This window comes from Anthonomus grandis, chromosome 12, assembly GCF_022605725.1.
Source record: "Anthonomus grandis grandis chromosome 12, icAntGran1.3, whole genome shotgun sequence".
Taxonomy (NCBI): domain Eukaryota; kingdom Metazoa; phylum Arthropoda; class Insecta; order Coleoptera; family Curculionidae; genus Anthonomus; species Anthonomus grandis.
Genome location: NC_065557.1, coordinates 17,008,005 through 17,030,813, shown reverse-complemented (window position 1 = coordinate 17,030,813; position 22,809 = coordinate 17,008,005). Strand labels below are relative to the sequence as shown.

Below are 22,809 nucleotides of genomic sequence, written 5' to 3'. Positions count from 1 at the left end.
AAAAAAAATTCTAGTACCTTCATTAAGAAAAACTATCAGTTTGTTAATTTTAATTTGTATTAACAAATAACGCTTTATTAAAAAAAAAATTCTTAAGAGCAATAAAGTTTTGTTATACAAACATTTAAGTTAAATTAGGTTTTCTTAATTAAAACTAATTAATGAATAGGTTTCTAATCTAGTTTTGCCGATTAAAAAAAAACTTTCGAAAATGAAGAGTAATGAAAAACTTTTGAATGTATATTGCTCCGTTCATAGAAGAACGTCATAACTCAAAAAACTGCATTTTGTAGATAAATTATAAAAACAATTCATAATCTAATCTAGTATTTATGTGAAAGACCTCACAACTTGCACTTCATAACATTACCGACAGATGGCATAAGTGTCGCTTTACACTTCGTCAGATTAACTGATCGGTTATGCAGAAGAACGATAGTTACTAAATTCACAAGAGAGACTGTTCGTTTGGTCCTAATTTTGTGGAAGAACGTTGCGCTGGTCAGCAAAAAAACAAGTACATAATTTCTATGTATATGTATGCTCTAAGAAAGTATCCTAACATTAGATCTATATGCCATAATTTCTTGTAACGGCACATACGCAAAATGAGGGGGATTGTGCACATTCCGTAATAGAACGGCAAGTAAAGCGCTACTTAAAATCAAGCTCAATATATTTACTTAACGAGTACATAACTTTAATTCGAACTGTAAAAAAAAGTGGTAAGCCTTTTCAAGTAAAGGAGCTAAGTTTTAAGGATTTTTTTGATTTAAGACATTTAAATGGAAGGATTGAAAATTTCGTTGGACAGAATAAATTAAGCGACATCAGAATTCTTAAAATTAAAAAAAATTATCCACTTACAGTTTTTTATAAAACATCGTATTCTTAGGAAGAATTTTTGGAAATGCCGATCAAAGCAGTTCGAGGTAAGAGTAACGTAATATCACAGACTCTTGAACCTGCATACAAGTCTAAAATAAAAATTGGTGAACGTAAGCGGTCAGATCTTTAAGATTTAGTAAATGTTACTAGTAATTACAAGTTTTGTACTTCCTTAATACAAAAAAAGACAAAGATTGTTTTTACTTCAAATTTATTTTAGCGTCACAATATTAAAAAAGTTTAAATATTTTTCTTAAACGAAGTCACAATATGATTTATAATGATAAAGTTAAAAAAAATTAAATAATGCATTTTTTTTTGGAGAAGAAAGACACAAGTGTTTATAAATCATAAATTTCTTAATTCAGGTGTAAATTTCATGTCACTTGTTCACCACTATACTTTGAGGTCTAAAATCACAATAAAAGCATTTAATTTGTCTGCAAGGTTAAATTGTTACAAAAGAGTAAAAAATCATTAATCTTTAAACCGCTATTTTGACAAATATTAATTTTTGAATTATGATGTTCTTCTATAAGCGGAGCGATAGGTGTAATGATATCCTAGAACAGAAAAATACTGATATTTCTATTAAGAAACAAAAAGTTTCTATTCAATATGTGTTTATTTAACAGAAAAAATTAAGTAGAGATTTTAATAGGAATATAACAAATATTAGTACAATATTCAACATCATAATTGTCGCTGTTACTCACAAAGACGACGAAGTAAATATATAAATAAGTACATAAAGAGCTGGAGGCGTGTGTCGAATCATGTGAGTGAATAACAGCTATTACATGGGAGTAGAATATTATGCTTTATTCGTGAGTTACTAAATTAAATAATTTAAGTTTACTTACGTATTTTTAAGGGAAATGAGAGTTTTAAATCCCTGTGGTTCAAAATTCGATCTCTGTTATAACCAATCAGTTTTCTATATTATAACTTAACTTTTTTTAGACAAATAATAAATATATTTTCAATTATGCGATTAAGATTCTATAGATCATAACCTCATCCATGACAATGAAATAATAATATATTATTTTTTAAAAGTCTTCTTTGCATTTTTTAGACTTAAAACTTACCATATATCTATATATAAAATATTTGTGGCAATAATTGAGATCGACTCAATGGCGAGTAATTGGTAAAGTTATTATTTACTAGTATAATATTATTATTATAGTGGTAGATAAAAATATTGTATTCTGTCCTAAAAAAATAATTAATATTAAGAAAAATATTCAAAAAAATCATGAGTAGTTTTAAATCAGAATTAAGGATCATTTTATCCTGATTATAATATCCAAGTTGCAAGTATTGGTACTACCATCCTTTTTATTATAACAGCATGTTCAAATCGTTAGAAAGCTACTTTAAACTTCAGAAAATATTGAGACATTTGTCCGATTAAAATTTTTAATATTTAATTCTGTAATCAGTTTATTTACATATAATTCGGTTTATTTTATATATAACTTTTATGAATTATTTCTACTAATTCTGAAATCTGGTGGTACGCAACTATTTTTAGTCAAGCTACTACCAGAATTTCCATAAAACACTTGTGTGGACACACTTTACAAATAATTTTACCTAAAATTACCTTTTTACTTGTTTTTAAAAACGCAATTCCTCTGCTCATAACAGTTTACTTTCTTAAATACTTGAAATGTTTATTTTACAGCCTAAATTTAGATAGGATAAGTTCTGGCTTGCTATAAGTTTATACTAAGTATAAACGTAAGGTGTGGGTATTGATTGATATGAGAAATGAACAAGCCAAATTTAAACGTTATGGAGAATTAGGTACATTTGTAAGCTAATTTGTTTTAATGAAAAGGCAATTTTCGATGCGAATTGATTTACCATAGATATAAATTTAGCTACAATGACTAGTAAAATATATTCTGCTTAATTCTAAATATATTTGATGGTTTACGAGAACGCACCCTGACATATTTCGGTCCAGTGCCTTTGAGAATTATTACAGTCGCGAGATATTCTTCCTCCGTGGAATAAGACTAGAACATAATACGTCATTTTCCTTTTCCTTTACATCTTTTCAGTCGCTTTGTATTTATATATACGGTGTATATTTCGGTCTGCAATTTGCCTAGTTTTATCTCCCTATTACGGTGACATTTATTACTAATAAAGTAAGAAATATCTTATGTAACAACTCTAGGTATTTTATTAAAAATTCTGAAAGATATATTATACGTTTTGAACATGCTGCATTTTCTTTGAGATGTTTAGGTTTATTTTCATAAATAATGACGATTCTTTAGATACATTTAAGATTTGTACAATCACAAGTTTTAGGTAATTTGTTTCGGACAGTATAATTTTTGAAATATTAGCAATACTTGAAAGCTAATGGAGATTTTTAATTGTCATTAACTTACATATCATCTTAGTTTCATTTTTAGAGTACTCTGATCGACATCCTTTTATATCTTGGGTCATATTTTGTGACCCAAAAGTATAAAATATTTATCCCTTTTGAGTAAAAATATTATACACGCACCTGGAAAAACGAATAAAGGTTAAAATAGAAGAAAAATCTATATTGTTATAATGATTTCATAAGGCAAATTTTTTTGAAAACATCTTGTCGGACTTGCATTTTTGTTTTCACTGTACCATTGTCTACCACCTTCAAAAAGCAAGTTTTTTATTATTAAGTCTAACACAAAGAAGGATATGTTATATCTTGCGGAAAGTTAAAAAAAATTTGTAAGTTAACTTTTGCGATGTTCTGTTTTTTATTGTTCTGTTCTTTAAATCTTTAGATAAATTTAAATATATAATCTATCAAATGATTTTGCTTTATAAAAAATGATAATTTTTGGAGGCTTAGGTTTTACTTCCATAAATGATAAATACCTGGATATTTTTTACGTTTCTATAAACATCATGCGAAAGATGTATCTACATCAACGCTAATGGTTTACCTACTTTTTTAAACAGATATGTTATTTTAGTTTATTTTTTACTAAATATATAATACATAAGTGTGTGCATAATCGTGGTACATATTTTATTATTTTAAATAATATTTTTTTAATCACTTTTATATAAAAACGTAGTTCCTAACTCTACAAAAAGAAAAAAGGGTGAATAGACGACAGGAAAAGAATGCCTAAAATCGCATGTATGTTAACACCTAGGGTGATACCTTACATAAAAGCTGAGGGTAATAAACATGCGATATAAGCATTCCTTGTTTTCTTTGATGATTAGTTTACTATTTTCTTTGCTTTGTCAAAACTAACGTGGTATTACTGTTTAGCTTGGCAAAGTAAAAAAAGCACATAAAAAAAATTTTTTACAAAATTCTATAAATTTTCATTTCGAATACTTAAATTGTTTAAGTAAAATCTATATTAATAAATTTGGAATAAAGTATTTTTTTCTTAGCCCAAACGTAGGTAGATGCGGAATATTTAAGAATTGCACTTATAATTACCTAAGAAATATTTTTCAAAAAGTAACAGATTTCGCAAATTAAATTTTGTCACGTGCAATATTTAATATCATTTTTATGCGGTACTCTGTTGTTCTTCTTTTCAATTAAATTTAAATTAAATTAAATTTCAATTAAATTTACTTTTTTATAATATTATGAAAAAATATAATTATTTTAAGTCAAAACATATCGAAATATGTTGATTTAACTTTTGATAGAATTTAAAAAGTAGTGAAAGAATGTACAAGTGAAAGCCCATTTTGCAAGTATAGCAAAACAAATGATTGCTAATATATTAGGCATATTCAAAAAATGCACCAATACTACAATCTCTAATTCATTAAAATCTGCCGCTTTTTCTTCGACATCTTACATTGGCATTAAAAAGAAACTACATATATTTTTGACAAATGAAGTGATAGTTATTATAATGGCTTTACGCCTGCTGACTTCTCTCAAATATCAGGAACATGATTAATGCATTCATTTTTAGATATAATCTATAGTACAAAAAGTTACAGCTAAAAATTTTTAATATGGTTTTTGAGAAAATGAAAAATCGAAACATGAGTTACTGAGATAAAGAAGTTTAAATTACGTTTACTTTAAAACTGACATTTATTTATATAAATATATATACACAAGTTAATCTTAAGATTTATGCCTACTGAGCTAAGAGGATATTTTCTTGAAAATTAAGGAAATGGCATAAAAACAAAAATAGATGGCCTTTGTAAGGAAGAATGTGGGGAAGATTAGTTGGCCTCCACTGGTTTGATGCTCTGCAACAGCATTTGGAGTTGCTGCTGCATCGAAACAAGGAATGCTTGGAGCATGGCATTTGATTCTGCACCTGGTTGAGGAGGGGCGGCAGCTATTGCTGGAAGCTGGAGTATGGGGGGAGCGGCAAGACGGCTGTTGTCCTGGATACCCCAGGTGAATGGGCGATCCCGTCTGGCCGCTTTGGCCTTCAGGATTTGTTTGGGGTTTCTGGGGCATCCCAGGTAGTTTGCTGTGTGCGGACCTCCGCAGTTTGCGCATGTGGCTGGCTGGTCTCTTGGTTTTGTACAGTCAGCGGTTGTGTGAGGTTGGCCATACTGCACGCATTTGAAGGCTGCTGTACACCTGGCCTGGGCGTGCCCGTGGAGTTGGCACCTGTGGCACTGAATCCTTCTTGATTTGTTTCTCTGGGCTTCCACCCTGATTTTGATGCCCCTCAGCTCCGTGATTAAGAAGATAGATTTCTCCTCTTTCGGGAGCTCAACGAGGACCAGTGGCGTGGGCTCTCTGTGCCTATGGTAGTACCGGGCTGCGGATTGTGGGTGGAATCCCAGTTTCTTTAAGTCCTCCAGGATGCTCTCGAGTGGCCAGTGCTCGAGAGGTCCTCGGAGGACGATGTATAGTCTCCTGTCCTTTGGTAAGGAAATTGAGTGGATTTGCACTTGTTTTTCGACAAGGTGGCTCTGGGTTATCCTGTAGTCCTCTATTAACTGTGGATGGATTTTTACGCCGTCACGTGTATTGACGATGCGGCCTTGATTTACTCCTATGGCTTGGAGGGCAGCATATACCTCCTCGTACCTCTGCTTCTCTCGTATGCTAATTAAGGGATCTTTGACTTCGTTGGTGGTAGAGCGGGCTCAGTTTTGGGCTCAGGTGGAGTGTTCCTGAACTCAGCTCTGGAAGTGGAAGGAGGCTGGGTAGGTTGTTTTGTGGGCATGGATGTGGTTGTTGTCTGGGACATGGTGGGAGTTTTCCTTGAGATCGTCTCCGGGTCCGAGGTCTTCCTCCTTTTCCTCCTGCTGACGACAGGTTGGAACCCGTCGTCTTCGTCATGGATGCCTGCTGAAGTCGCAGGGTAGGAGCTAGGCTCCTGTGCTGGAGGCTCGACCATCTCGATGGACTCAGCAGGCGTTTCCAGGGCGGCAGGGGGAGCTTCCACTGCGATACTGGCCTGTACCGCAGTGTTAGCAGACGGCAGGGCGGACTCAAGAGCCTTTATTCGGTTCTTAAGTGCTCTGGTCGTCCGGTGGAAGGCTCATCGGAGACCGTTCATTTCTTTGTCGTGCCTCCTTTTGGCACTACGGATGAGGATAACGTAGTAGTGGGATACCTCTTCTTGGCTTGACGGGGTGGATTGTAGGACGGCTAGGTCCGCTCTTAGTTCGGCCTCGTCTTGGGGTGTTTCTTCATCCTCATCCATGTTGCAGAATTCCCAGAATCCATCCTCGTCATCCTCCAACAGGAAGGAAGAGTTTTCGTCAAGTTCTTGAGCCATGATTGACTCGATCATCGGGCAGAAGGACGGCGGGTCGGTCGTACTGGTACACTCGGTACAGCGAAACTGGTTCAGAGAACACTTCGACGTTAAGTGCAGGTGATCTGCACTCAACGGAGGACGAACTCTGTATGAAGAAGTTTGATAACGTAAAATGGAAAGAAACTCGGTGTTCGTTTTAGATATAGTCTATGCTACAAGCTTAATGTAAAACATTTTCCTAAGAATACTCAATAATAAAATTATGTCGCAAGTTTTAAATTGTACTTGCTTAATAAAAATTATTTTTAGCACCTTTGCTATCTTGCAAAAGACAAATGAATAAGTTGCATCTTAAATGCATTAATATAAGTTTTATTTAAATATGTTTTGGGATAGATTTTATTACAGTTTGCATAAGCAAAATTTATTATTTTTTATTATAAATATAGGTTCATTACATTTTGTCTTTTTTAATAAATAATCTTAATTATTAAATTATTTATTAATTTATTTTTATTATTTTGAACTATTTAACATTATTTTTAAGAAGTTGAATTTTATTTTATTGAACAATGAGATTTGTAATAGCCATATACAAAATATTGATAAAACCAAAATGATTACTACTATTTGTCTTTGTTATCATTACTAAAAATGGAGATGATTAATTCCTTATATACTTTTATGACTTTGCAAAACCATCTAATTATATTTGTCACAATGTTATACTGTCCAAGCCTCGCAGCATTGGTGTCACTAGTATCGCGCTAACCTAAATAGCTGACTACTCAATGAATAGGTTATAATTAATTAGGATAAATAAATTATTGTATTACTTTAGAAAATTAGACTTACCGTTTTCAACAACGGTTCTCAACGGTTTCCTAAACATCCTTTCAAGTTATTGCATCAACAAAATTTTACTTTTAGATTTCCATATCTTCCTTATGGTCTGAAACTCTTGGTTTCAATGCATTTTAAACATGACTATTAGGGCTGCTATAGATTGCGCTTACAAATTTTTAGTAAAATTTTCAATTTAAAATTATATACATATAATTTCGTCGGAATAATATACATACAATTATAATTTTTATGTAATTTAATATATAGATGATAAAAAGAAACCCCAAATATAAAGCGAACAACATAATTAAAAAATTTTAGCGATAATATAATTTAATCTCTTATTTACTGCGGCTTCTTTCACCGAAACAGGCAGTTTTCAAGCTTGCCGATTTATAACATAAAATAAAATTTAAAAATTTGGACTATAATGATAGCACAAAACAAAGGATTTATGAAATATAATCGTAGTTCCGAGCAATGTAATCAGGTTTTCATTTTCAATGGATGCTTCCCGCATAATAATGGAGAAAGAGGATGAAAGGCATAAGATGAAAATAAATATGCAGCGGCTGGCTTTTCTGCGTTCTTCTGGTCCACTTCTTTGTTACATCAAAGTAATAGGCGGACCTGAATAGATGGATACCCAAAAATATATTCTGACCTATCAAAGGTTTTCGGAATACAAATAAGTCGGGTATTGCATTTGAGATGCGTATTTACCTATTTTGGTAAAAATTGACTTTTCCGCAAAAAAGCAGTAGACTTGTATGTTAATATTAATTAAAATGTGAAATTACTTATTTAGTAATCTAATATTTTTAATGCTAGCATTACCAATTTATTTAAAGAAAAAAAAATTGAAACTTAACAAAATAAAGAATTTTGTATAGTAATTGCGTTATAAATATCTTTGCTTTAAGTGCAAGGAAAAATCTGAAATAAGGCTCTAAAATTCTTTACACATATTAACTAAAAGAAGAGTGAATGGTCTAAAATATTTACGAGATTATGAAATCATGTTAAGATCATACATTTTTTGCAATATTAAATGTATATGTATATGTATATACCGTGTTACTCAATGTATGAGTCGAATAAAATTTATATTTCTTTAATGGCTTTATTCTTAGCAAACCGGTAAAACACGGAAAATAACTTTAAATTTTGGCGACCGTTTGAGTTTCCGGTTAAAACGGTTCGTTTTTTTTTAAGATTTTAATCAGGAAAAACACAGTAATTCGAAAATATTAAAATTACTAAATAATGTGTGCTGTAGAGAATTTCTATTACCCATTAATATTATTTGAATCATAAATTTTCAAGTTTCGATAACTCTGAGATACTAGTTTTAGCATATACCTAGTAAGTTAGAGCATATTGGCATGACAACAGTGATTGTGTTGATATGGCGCAAAGTCACTAAAGTGTCCTTTTAAAATTTTGAAGATAATATTAAGCTGACCCATTTTGTATATAATAATAAGATAGTAGTCTACATGTAAATTGTATTTAATATAAAGGCACACTTAGCAAATAAATAGATATCAAATTTTATTATTTTACTTTTGCTGGTACGGATCCAAGATTTTTGAAATTTTGTAAAATTTTCTTGATAATACTTTATGTCAGTTTGTGTTTTATGGAAATCGGGTTAAAAGACATGTGATATATAAAATAACTTTATCACCTTCTGCATAAATAATAGGGCGGAGCAATGGTTATAGGTAAAAAAAAATCCTTTTTTTATTTAGCCTGGGTTCGGAATAATTGCCTTTTAGTTAGTTAAGTAAATTGGTGAATTTTTATCAAAAAATATTTGGTCCTTCAGGTTCCTTTTTTTATTTTAAAATCGCGAAAAATCTAAAAAAATGCAATTTTTGTTGAAGCTCTTTGCTTGTTTTTTTTAAATAAAAAATATTAATTTTATTAATTAAAAAAAACAACCCAGAATCTACCACGAGAAGGTGGCTGCAAAGCGGATTCCATCCCCTCCCTCCCCCTCCCTCCCCCTCCCATCCTCCCATTAGTCTAAAAACCTACTAAGTATCTTTTTTTGTCTCCATCTGGGGTATAGCTTTTCTAGAAGCAATTTTTGCTCGAATAAAGCCATCTCTAGCCGTATTTCCACATACTGATGTAGACGCTTCAGTCACCATCTTAATATGTCCTTCGACTGCCCGAGTGTAGTATGGGAAATTTAGAATTTCTATGGTATCGGGAACATTAGCAACCATTTCTTTAAGATTTATTTCTGACATGCCTTTTGTCAATGGAGGCTCCGTAACTTCATTTGATTGCCAATCAATAAGCTCTGTATAATCGGTAGCATCAAAGTTCAGTTTTGGCACTTTAAAATCACGAAGCTGGTGATTAGTTTTAGAACTACGACATTTTAAAATTCTCTCTAATGTGCTTTCTGTCATCTCCCAGCATTGCAATTAAAATGTTTTCTGAATGGGCAAAAAATGCGTTTCTTTGGATAACTTTATTTACAATGTTTTTAAATTTTGTCGGTAAATATCGAGAAGCTTGAATTAAATGGAATAAATATTTGGGTCCATACTTACAAGCAGGTTTGTGCTTTATCATGAACCAGGTTGTACTCGGCTAATATATTTAATTCAGTCGATGGCTGTTCTATTGTAACATACAGTCTTAATATTCTGTTAGCTGTTGTCAACCATCGTGCATGGGACATCTTCCCTGATTATTTAGCGCTCAATTGAGAGGAAATATTACCTTCTCCTACTGCTAAAACCATTTCATATAAATACTTTTGGTCTGACTTAAATCGGTAAAATTTATTGGAGGCAATTTGAAGTCAGGTTTAATAATCCGAAATGGCACAACCGGATTTTTTTCACAATTACCTAGCTGCTTTCCTATGGGACCAGTAAATCCTCTTGATCTTACCATCTATTTCTAGAACTAAGTGACGAAGGGGAAGTTCATTACAGTGCAACAGACATATAAATCAATGAACTGGTTTTCCTAAGCATACTTCTAACTGTTTTATAACACCATTCTTAAACCCTGTATTTACCAAATGATTTTGAAGAAAATTAAAATGACTTCTCTTGATACTACTGGCACTCCCGGAAGTAGGCGTCACATGACCTAAGTAAATTGAACCTGGCTCTGGAACAAGAACTACATGTTCCTCGGTTATTTGCTTATTGTGATACGAAGATTTTCTCAACCACCAGCGACTTATCTTTTTTACCGTCAAAGTAAATTCCGAAAATTTCTTTTAGCTGGTCCCTCTCCATTTTAGCTAAATTATCCCTACGTCTTTTTCTTTCTCTTTTAATTATTAGGGATGGGTCCTCGTCACTGACTAAATTGAAATCTTTAAGTATAGCATTTACCAGGAGAGACGCATTTCGATCTGAGAGTCCACCCCTGTCACATACCTCAGCCACATTAGATAAAACTAATCCTTTTTTGTAAGGCATTCTTGAAGACGTTGATGCTTGTGACTCTTGAGACTTAGCACAATCGGCAGATTCTTTGTTATAGATCGGGTTGCAGTAGTCGGCCTCTGTTTCTTCACTTTCATTTTAAATCCTAATACAGTCTAAATTCGAGTCTTTACTTTTTTCAGTTTTCATCTCAAATCTTTTTTTTTAAGCTCTTTTCTTTCTAAAGTCTTTAAAACTGCCTTGGTTTTAATATTGATTTTTATATTTTATGTTATTTTTTTGCTAATTACTTAATATTTTGTACGCCGCACATTATTCAAAGGCAATCCTCCTAATACTTGAAGTAAAATTTGAGAAACCTAGATTGCCACAAAATTGGATTTTTCAAAGTTTTCTAAATTTTTGCATTCAAAAAGGAACCTGAAGACGTCATCGCACAATAAAATTTTTTTTTTAAATTAAATTATAACCTTAAAAGGCAACTATTCGACACCCGGGGATAAGACGTTTTAAATTTTTTTTTTATTACTTCGCCCTAATAAATAATAAGTATTTTTAAATAATCTTTCGTATATGTGAGTCCCGGCATGATTAAATATTGATTATTTGCAAATGATAAGTAACTTAGAAACCGTATAGTATTCTTCCTAGAAAAAACTATAAATATTTTTAAAAAATTAAATTTTTTGAATCTGCATAACGCATTTTTATAATTATTGCCATTATTTTTAATGCTTAATACGAATAAAATATAAAAATTGGCAGTTTTTTATTTAAAACATGTCACTTTATACATATCTTTGAATTTTATTTGATTATAAAAAGTCTGTCAAAATTGGTTTTGGTTTACAAGAAACCCCAATAAAACATAATGATAAAAATCAATAGGTAACTGAAAGTATTCCGGTCATCGTCTACTAAGCTTATTTAAAACCATCAATTTAACATGTTTTATCATCAGAAATAACGATTAAGGAGTTCTGTCAAACTTATACGTCTAGTGCCTCAGATATAGTTAAATGGTTAAAACGAATAAGAATAAACAAAAATGACACATTAAAATACATGTGAATAAGACAAACTTGGGTTTACTAAAACTTAAAACTACATAATTAAAATAATAGGTCCTTTAATCAGGATGATCAGAATACTTTCAGTTACCCATTGAACTACTAACTCCATTGCAAGAATGGACTACTTCTTCAACAATAATGATAAAGGTTTTTCATAGGACAAAATGGTAATTATTGTATGCAAATATCATTTTGGAGATATAAAAAAAAATAATTTCCTTTCATATAGGACCTTTATACAAAAAGTATTCAGATTTTAATATAGAATGCCTTTATACTCGTATATAGGATGTTCTATTTAAAATAGCGGAATTATATTAAGATAACTGGCAGTGATCATCTTAAAAATATGTTAGCCGAATTGCCTATATCCACTTCAGTATATCGCTAAATTTTCTGATTTTTACTATAGTTTTTTCCCAGTTAATCGACAGAATTCCTGTAGACCCACCCTGTATATTACTTGGATCTTTATATTAATAAAAATACTGTTGACAAACAAGAAATATCACTATAGTACAAATAAAGCTGCTCTAAAAATTAGCTTGTCAGTTGGCCTAGCACAGCTGTTGTCAATAACCTTTTTTAATAATGTGTGTGAAGCTAGCGTCCAATCGGTTCTAATAAACCAAACTAAGAACACAGCATACGGAACATCTGTTGCCAGCAACCAAAAATCAATTGCCATTTTTTTTTATTTATCCACGCCCATTGTATTGTTTTAAAAGCATTATAAATCGATTTACATTTTCATTCTTAACACCCACAATTTTTTTTTAAATATTATAGGGACTTAGAAACCTTTGCTTTCTTTGCAAGCAATAAAATGTTAGCTTTTCATATATTTCTTTTGACTTTTATCAAAATTAATCGAGTTTCGCGGTTCGAGAGCAGTTTTTAAATGTGAAACTTAAATATTTTAAAATAAGCTATATTTAAAAGATATACAATTGCATAAGAAAGTAATAGTGTACAGAATCGTGCTTTATTGGGCTGTTCAAAATGTTTTAATAGTTTGCCGTATTTGTTGACTTTTGATTTTCATTTTAATTTTTTTCTGCCCTAGTGCATGATGTAATTTTTATTTCGTTTTAAAATATTTTCTTTAGTAGCGAAAAAAAATTATTTTACACGTTAATTATTAAGTGATAAATTTCCCATTTGTAAAAATGGCTCATTTTAAGTACTTATTTTTGTGTCTTTCACAAATAAAAAAAGAGGATACACAATGTCAAGCCAAGAAAAAATTTAAATCAAATACTAATATCAGTGGTACCATGTACTTTATGTAATCATGTTAGTTCCGTTTATGTTAAGTAGTTCGAATCTGATATTTTTTGTGATGTGGCCTAATTGAAATGTCAGTTTTGTTTCCCAGAACTTTTAACTATAATTGTCAATTTTTATAGTCGATAAGAGCATAAGTTAAAAGTTAGGTCTGGCTTAAGTGGTTTTAATAGAAATTAACCTGCGAAAAGTTTCCTTTAGGAACCATTAAACTATGTTTTTTTTTCAGGATTTTATTTAATCATGCTGTGTAATAATCTTTGAAATCTCTTCTTTGCTAATAGTTTCTATCTTAACTTTAGCACCCTCTAGCTTTACTGCGGATGAATTTTTCTTATATTGGCTTGTGTTTTTTTCGTTTTCTGAAATTAATTGGTTTTATCCCAGGTACTTCTCATCCCTATTTCGTGAAGTTAAGTTTTTTCTTTAAAGTTTTATTTTACTTCATTAAATGATTAGGTCTGTTATTCCAAAAAAGAATAAACAAAAGCATTAAATTCCATTTATTCGTATTATTATCTTTGAAACCTTTTAAAACTAAACTATTTTAAAAGTATCTTCTTATCCTGCTTTTAAATGGTTGTTATTAAGTTCTAATTATTTGACTTTGTTATTTTTAAAACTTTATTTATTAGCCCTTGTAGGAATTTCCAAGGTTTTGGTATCTCAAAGAAATTTTTAAACCCAGCTTTTCCTTTTATATTGCAGCTTATGTGAACAAACATATACCAGACCTCTCCCTATTTATAAATGGTTTTCGAAAAAACACAAGAAAAAGAGTTATTAGTACGTTGCAATAAAGTGATCATATTTTTGTATAATTGGTACTTATAATAATTTTAAGTAACGAAATAAATCATAAACAAATAAGATTTAGATCTATTTTATGTTTTTCTAAATATTGTTTAAAGCTCGCCACAAAATGTTCTTTTAAGTTACAAGTAATACTGGACGAATTCGGCAAAACCATTCAAAGTCAATATTTTTGTAATTTTTGTCTGCCTATATTACTTTAAAATTACCCAATCTGGTATATTTTTTATATTTTGCGAATATTTTTCGATCCTTTTCGTTCCACATTGTGATCTTTCTACCGTAGACGTAGCTTTTTCTCTTATTTTGTGCCCTTGTAGTGTTGTTCGTTATTTAAAGTTAATTAATATTTTTTTAAAAATACAAGAGCAAACTTCTTATCGGTTAATTTTTTACTTATTTTAACCTCATTCTAAAATGTTATTAACATGAGTTGCTCTCAAGAGAATTTTAATAGCTTTCAGTACGTTTTTTTAATAATAGTAGGTGAAACCACGTGAGCCCATTTAATTTTAAAATTAATTTAGTGTGGCTTTTCTTGTGACATTTTTTCAGTTGTTAATTAAGACACCTATGAATCAAAGAAAAATTCTTTACAGGCATCTGAACTTAAAACTGCAATCATTTTGAAAACTAATGAGCCTTTTAGCAGTTCCGCTATCTCCTTTGGTATTAGTTTGGTCCTTTAAGTTAAAGATCAGTAAGTATACTTGGATGCTATTAAAGAAAAGGCATTACAGTTGAAAAATATTGTCTAAGTCCGAACTACTTTAAAAAAAGCAAATACGCTTACTAAACGCCGTAATATATTTTGTTTGCGTTTAAAAATCCACTACTTAAAAGCATTTAAAGACAATGCCTTCTAGACAAATAAATACTACACGCCTTTAGGTCCACAACGTGACCCAACTGAAACAAAAAATAAACCAAGCAAAACATACGTCTTTTTTACGTTTTTCCGTTACCTTAACAAGCCAGGCGCATGAGATAAATCCCTTATCGGGATTTATTTCGTTACTTCGGCTGTGCAAACTTTAAATTACGTGTTCTGGCCGCACGACTGTCTAATGGCCAGTGACCAGCCTTTGTAAGACCGAAAATAATGCTGTGTTAATTTTTTGCAAAAGTTGATAAAAAATATTTGTTAACATTAAAAAAAAATTTTAATTAAAGATATACAGTAACTTTTTCAATTTTTTTGCACGTGGCTCTTATTTACTGTATTTGTTCAAAAATATCTTAAATAGAAAAATGTAATATTATTATCTTAAATAAGAATTGCCTTTTTATTATTAGTTAAAATATTCATGCATTATAATTAAACACTACTTCCAACACAATTTTAGTTCAAATCAATGTTTTATTATTTCGGTATTATTGTTTTCTTAATAATTATGTAAATATCTAAATAAAATTTTAGGAGCTCTCTCTTTTAACTTTTTTTTTCCTTTTAACTATTTAAATTGTTATTAAAGCTCATCTTAAAATAGAAAGTAAAAAACATTTATTCCAAGTTTTTTAAATCTTTTTTAAAGCTAATTTAAAATAGTAATTACGATATACTTTTAAAAATTACAAAATATTTAAGTTGAAAATGAAATTTTTTAAATATTTTTGTTTTATTTAAAAGAAGTTATTCAAATATCCAATTTTGTTTTTTTTTTCTTCGGGAATTAAATCCAATTATATATTAATAGGTATTTTGTTTCGTCATCTTATGAATGTTAAATTAAAACGTCCTCAGAACGCACCCAGCAGAGAACTGAATATACCAGCATGTTTTGAACTTCTAAAGTCATGATGTATAGTTGAATATTCCAGAAATATTTATTGTTATTAGAGTAAAACTCTACAAACCATTAAATCCTAAGCACATTATTTTCATTTAAAAAAATGGCTGCCATTACTTAAGACATAATATTATAGCAGTATAAACATTACTCTAAATTTAGATATATTCTCCGCGTGGTATAAATCTTGAACGCATAAATATGTGGTAATCGTAAAATAACTGTAACTCAAGTAAAAGGCTTTTCTTGGCAAATTGGTTTCGTTTATTTGTTTTTCTTCCATTTTGTTAATAGCTGTGTGTATAGCCATGCTAGCTTCCTGTGAATATGTAAATAGCAAAATTATTTATTGTGTAAATCATTGAAAAGGAAAAAATATATGTAACACAAAGTAACATACGTATGTAAACATGTTTACATTGTATCACGTCTTGTCAGTAATATGAATTTAAAACAGTTTTATTAAATATTCGTAAATATATTTAATTTTGGTTATATGTAGGCGTATAAGAACCAAAACTATGCGGAGACAAGTTAAATAAGAGTCCTATCATAATAAGAAATCCTTCTTTCTTTCACCTTTCATTTCTATTAGCATAAAAATTTATATTAAGCTAAAATACCTATTTACCCTTTTAAGGACACACACATTTATATCACTAGTTCTAAATTCTTTACAAGCCTTCTTCTCGATCTTATTTTAAACATTTTAACGTATTTTAGTTAGGCTTTAATATTAATTATAATAATTGCTTTATTTTCAATAACCTTTTGGTTTCTATTAAATCTTCGTGTACTAGAAATGCTATTTTTTTATTTTCTGATTAGTCAGTTTCACTTTCTAAATTAAATTAGACAATTATTTCATAGAGTTTATTTTAGTTTTAAATTAAATTGTCTAGTTGATCGCAAAAGGCTAAACCAGAGACAAATAAATAGTGAAAAAAAATATGTAAAAAGTATTTTATTAACATAACATGAGTTTTGACTCAGTGCATAAGATTTTTTTAATTCGCTATAACTCTTAGGCCGCTTTCAGACGGGTCGGTATGGCAGCGGTACAACAGCCGTGCGGTAGACGTTTGGTATGCAGAGCAAATGTCGCTTCTATATAACCAAATGTTTGACTTCACACGGGTCGACGCAACAAGATTTCGGCACGACATGCTTTCTACATGCTGCTTATCTGCAAGTTTTTAGGCGGTAAATGGTTTATACCGCATGTATGTTTGATTGTTTACGTTTGTTTTTGGAAGTTGAAAATGTCGAACGAGATAAATTTAGTACAAGAAATAGAAAAATATGAGTGTCTCTATAACTACAAAATCGCAGAATATTCGCGGAAAGATATTACGGATAAAGCATGGGAAAGGGTGGCAAAAAAAACAAACCTCTCAGGTAATAAACATTTTTTATATTAGTCTTATAAACAATAGTTATACTGCCATGGGATGCTAACATTTGGCTTGATAAAATAATTTGCTAAATAATTACGAACAGTAGCTCTAGAAGATGCAGGGTTTATGCGAATAATCTCTTCTATCAAATTGTAGTTTTGAACTGCGATATTCAGTCGGTGTTCGGATGTTAGTGTCGAATACCACGTCCCGTCTTTAATTCTTATAAAATTATGTAAAAACACAAACACATTTTATTATATTTATAATATTAGAGATTTTTGTCCACCTTATGGGGGTTAGCAACACTAAATTTTTGAGTTACCATGCCAAAACTACATTCTATGGTTTTTCGTGCCCTGCTCAACTTATAGTTAAATATACGTTTCTTGTTATCCAGTGTTTGTATAGGGAATGGTCTCATTAATATCATTTTATGGGAAACGCGATCTACGAAGAAATATGGTACTTTTTCCTGGCTCTCATCATGTGGCAAACAAGCACTAGCGGGTAGATTTAGACCATTTCTTTCCAACCACTGACCTAAATTTGATGCACGAAAAATTCCTCCATCATTATTTCTGCCTGCATAGTCGGTTTCTATCATTGTGAATAAGCCATCTGCATCACAAACCGCAAGTTAAACAATTGAATGGTAGTGTTTGTAGTTGTAATTTGTTGATCCAGAGTTGAGAATTTTTTGTATTCTAACGTGCTTGCCATCAATTGCTCCTGAACAGTTAGGTAAGTTCCATAATTCGTAAAAGCGATTTGCTATTTCCTTCCACTTTTCGTTAGAGGGAAGTTTCATATAAACATTGTGAAGAGTGTTCCAAATAGCTAATGTTGTTTTATTTACTATATACGATACTGTGGTAACTCCTCTTGCAAAATATAAGGCCAGAGCAGAATAAGTGCCTCCCGTGGCAAGATACCTAGAATTAATAAGAAATAATCAAACATATAACTTTTGTATTTCTACAAATTGATTTGTTTTTATTTTATTTCAGTTCAAGAGTGTGAGGAAAAATGGCGCAACATTAGATCTTCATTTCTTCGAAGTATGAAGTATGTAAAAGCAGTAAATACTTCCGAAAATAATCGCAATGTCCCAGAACCTATTCCTGATGAAGACCGTAGTTGTGAAAATCTAGCAACAGAAGACTCACCTTCAAATGAAAATTTTAATGAAAATTCTCGGAATGACGACTTTAATTCAACAGAAGAAACTAATCGACCTGCATCATTAGCAAAACAGAAAACAATACAACATTTATCAGCGACGCCAGCATCTACATCAATGAGTACCGTTCGATGTCGTAAACGTTACAATATAGAAGGTGAGCAAACATTTGTCAACTACTTAAAAGCAAAAACAAGAAAGGTTTAAGATGTGCAGAACTCTGAAAATAAAGAAAAAAATCAGCCACATGCACCACTTCTTATTATGCTTTACTTTATTTACTATTACTTTAAAATCAAACTGATGATCCTTGTTGATGGAATAAAATCGCAAAATGTTCAACCTACATTTAATCCATCCTCCTCATCTTCATTCGAAAGACCATCTACCAGCCACTCTGTACGAACATCTTTAGTGTCTCCTGATCGACCGATTCACTCTCCAGAAGAAACTTATTACAATGAAATTCCGACAGCGCAATCAGGGTCAGCCGTAGCACCAAATGTTTTCTCTTTTTTCTCGAATTTCAATACAGATAATGTAGAGTAATGTGTTTTGTTTTATTCATAGTACTTACCGCAAAGTTATTAAAATCCTTTCTCCAGCACTTACACATTCTCTCATGTTCGTATTTTGTCTACAAATAATTGGACTACTTATTCTTGGAATGAAGCTTTTCTTATTCTGTACATTGACTGAAATGTTCATTCAAAATCATTTAAAGTTAATTCTTGAGCGACAACAAATAACCTACAGTCTGGTTTTTATAATCATTTTGCCAATTTTATCTAGTTTTCAAATGCAATATTGAAAATATACCGTTTAATTTGAACTTTTGAAATAAAATGACAAAAACTGGAATTATTATAATTATAGCTCTTTTATTAGGAATTATAGCATAATAATGAGATCGGACATTTCAAACAGCTACATTGATCTTGTAAATCAATTTTGAATTGCTAAGACGGAAGAAGTTATTTAGAATTTACACCGATTTTATTAATTACACATTTAGTAGCTGCCTTCACCTCTACTATCGTTCATAGTTAATCAGCCTTAACCAAAAATTAAGGAGAATTTTCTTGGCATTCTTTCTAATAGTATTATCAAAAGTATGGGTTAATCTATAAGTCACCACTTATAATAATAAAAAAATCCATTGCTGCCAGATGTTGCCTGAAATACAGCCGCTTGCCTCGCTTATTTGTCCACCCTGTCCAATCTAGTTACTCGATTCAGGCAGTCCTTCGAATATCAAATAAAATGTAATAATGGTAAAAGTAATTACAAACACCTCTTTATCTACAAATATTACTTTAATCAAAATAAGCTTAAATAGATAGTGTTTTCGCTATTAAATTAATATTTTTTTTTATTTTAGATTTAAGGATATAATAATTTTTATATTTGTATAACCGTACAAAAATAAAATATTTAAAATTAGCGTAAGTGCAGTAATAGCGAATTCCTTAACTAGTTCTGTTAATGCTTACACAGTCTAAATTTTTGAGAAATGGCATGTTTAAAATAATGATTTCGAAATTATTTTTATATAACTACATAAAATTTATTTCAAAGAAACTTTAAATTATTTGGTAAATTAAACCAATTTCCTGGCTAACATTAAACTTTTACGATGTATCCTAATCCTGACTTACTTATTGATATTTTATGTCGTTGAATAATATAATTTGTTTCTTTAGTCATGACAAATACTTTTTATTTTTCATTAGCAGTGCACTCACCCTAATAACACAGTCTAACACCTCTACTATCGTTGAAATCTATATACTTTGCTAATAATCTTAGTGGTCGTGGTATGTACGTTAGTTTTTGGTATCTTAACACCCTTGATGGATTTATTGATTTTAATTTCTGTAAGTTTAACGAAGCTTTAGGACCTTTTATAGCTCTTTATGTTTTTTGAAATTTTGGAAAGTTTCAACCAACTAATAATTCAGTTTTTCTTCTTATTTAATTTAATAATGATGGTAAATTCTCCTACACTAAAGATTATTTTCGCATTAATTTTTGGGGATAATCACCCAAATCATCTTTTTTGTCATGGTACAGTATATGTTCTTAGTGGGTGTTCCGACTACATATCTAATTCTGAATAAACTTGAATGAAAAATGATTTTGGGTAAACTTCTTTTGTACATCCTCAGGTTTGAGCTCTACATTAACAAGTTTGTCTGTAATACTTTCTTAAATTCATGTCATATAATTTGTTAATTGTCAGTCGACACAATTGCACACTTTTGTTATGCACTTAGGGAATTTTGTAATTTCTTATGTTTCAATCCCCACTAATTTTTTGAATTAAGGCATGTTGATAAAAGATGAAATTTCTTTACCAGTATTGGTACGGATTAAATTTATTTCAATTTTTTATTGTAAATACCTAAAATATACATTGTGCAATAAAAAAAATATTTTTAAAGTACAATATAATAAAAACCCGTTAGTGAACTTTATATTCTAGTTTATATAAATTTTCCTACATTAATAAATACCGCAAAAGCAAAATAGATTAAATATGGATGCTCAGTGAATAAAACTAAATCCCTTTGAAGTCATCACAAAAATAGAATGCTTTGTGCGGATTTAAAATTGCCAGATTAATCCGAGAGACTATCTAATGGTTACAAACAGGCAACGGATTCAATTCCGAAAAAAAAATAGAGATCAGTAAAAAAGTGTTCGGTTTGAACACAAATAAATTGATTTGCAAGTACGAAAAGTAATTACGCTCGAGCATATTGCGAATTGAAAATCCGTGTCCCCTTGCTTTGAACCGAACGGAATTAATAGCGTACCGCACATATGCGGCTAAATAAAAATTACAATGTTCTTTATCCGAAAGCTTCTCTGATAAGAGATTTTAGATAGACAATCACTTAATACACAAATAAATATATCGATTATGTATTAACTAACATTTTGATTCTCAAATCTCATGGCTTCTAGATTTAGGAAAAGTGTAATTTAACTAAAAACATGAATATTGAAAAGGGTTGCTTAAGTATTCTTAGATTTTAGTCTCTTCTTACAAAAATTCAAATTCAAAAGTCTTTTTTTTAAGAAAATATTTGTTTGACTTTAATTATTGCTTACAAAGTAGTAAATAAAATGGGTGTGTTGTTTTGATAAGTTATGTCAAATGGTCTGATTCTACTATAATAATAATTTTAATTACGATTAATAAAAAGGAAAATGGTAATAATTTCCAAACTTATAAATAATTCTTGATCCGCCTAAAAAAAACAAAAAATAATACATTGTAAACAGAATAATCTCTTCTTTAAAAATCAGTCTGGTTTTAAAAACATTAAGAATACTCTTCTAGCTGATTGACTTGTCTTATGAGATCTATTTCTTAAGAAGGATTTGATATCTTCGCCTTATATCTGGATTTCACCAAGACCTTTGACTGTGTTTCGTATAATGCCCTTATTTTACAAACTGCCCCATTATGATTTTTAGGCAAAAAATATTTAACTATTAACCTTATACTTGTCAAATCACATACAGTAATTCCATTTTAATGGTATTTTTTACACCTTAGAAATTTTAATCGCTCTTAGGGTTCATCCTATTATTAATTTTTATAAACGACCTTGCCTGCCTACTGAAAGAGGTAACCCTTTTTGCAGATAACAGCACCACATTTACAACATACTACTTAATTGATATTAGTGGAATTAAGGAGATTTCCGTGTCAATCGAAGACTGATTCTGTGCAAATAAATTATGTTTGAATGGGAAAATAAGCATCAATAAATTTTAGGCTAAGGAAAAACAAAGTAGATGACCCTTTGCTGAATCAGACTGATCTACTTTACTTTTTTTCTGCGGAGCTCCTTTAATGGAGTTAAATTTTTACAAAAGGATTTGATACCTTTGATACTCAAACAAAACGTATTAATAGATCAGTCATGGGCTATGCTATCAGAAATGTGGTCATTCCTCTCATGCCACTAAAGTTTTTATATTAAAGGACTGTCAACAGGCCTTTGTGAATCTGCAGATGTTGACAATTTTCAGTGCATACCTCTTGTAGTCCCCTATACATATACCGGGTGGCGCATTGAAAATGAAACAGAGCCAATTACGGGCAGTCCATTAACTTTTTAAAAAAACGCTCGGACCCGTCGATTTTATTTTCGAGGGGGACACTTAATAATCACATATTTACTTTCCCACCTACAACCTCCTAAGCGGGGGTGGCACTACCCCTAAAATCTTAAATAGGAAGGGAGGTCGATACCTCATTGGAAAGGTTTTTTAATTCTCTTCATAAAGGTACTTAGTTTGACGCAATTTAAGTAAGTACTTTTTAAAATTTTCGCATTTAAACCGTAAAAGG

General features: G+C 30.6%; 2 protein-coding genes across 11 annotated transcripts in view; one reads left to right on the top strand and one right to left on the bottom strand.

The window, feature by feature from the left end:
* LOC126743099 (CUGBP Elav-like family member 4) overlaps nucleotides 1-22,809 on the bottom strand; it is an 885,098-nt gene that overhangs the window by 820,968 nt on the left and 41,321 nt on the right. The gene's annotated exons all lie outside the window — the stretch shown is intronic.
* Nucleotides 17,014-18,827, top strand: LOC126743101 (uncharacterized). Its single transcript, XM_050450064.1, has 2 exons — nucleotides 17,014-17,258; nucleotides 18,268-18,827. The coding sequence occupies exons 1-2, from the start codon at nucleotides 17,036-17,038 to the stop codon at nucleotides 18,645-18,647; spliced, it is 603 nt and encodes a 200-aa protein (XP_050306021.1). The 5' UTR covers nucleotides 17,014-17,035; the 3' UTR covers nucleotides 18,648-18,827.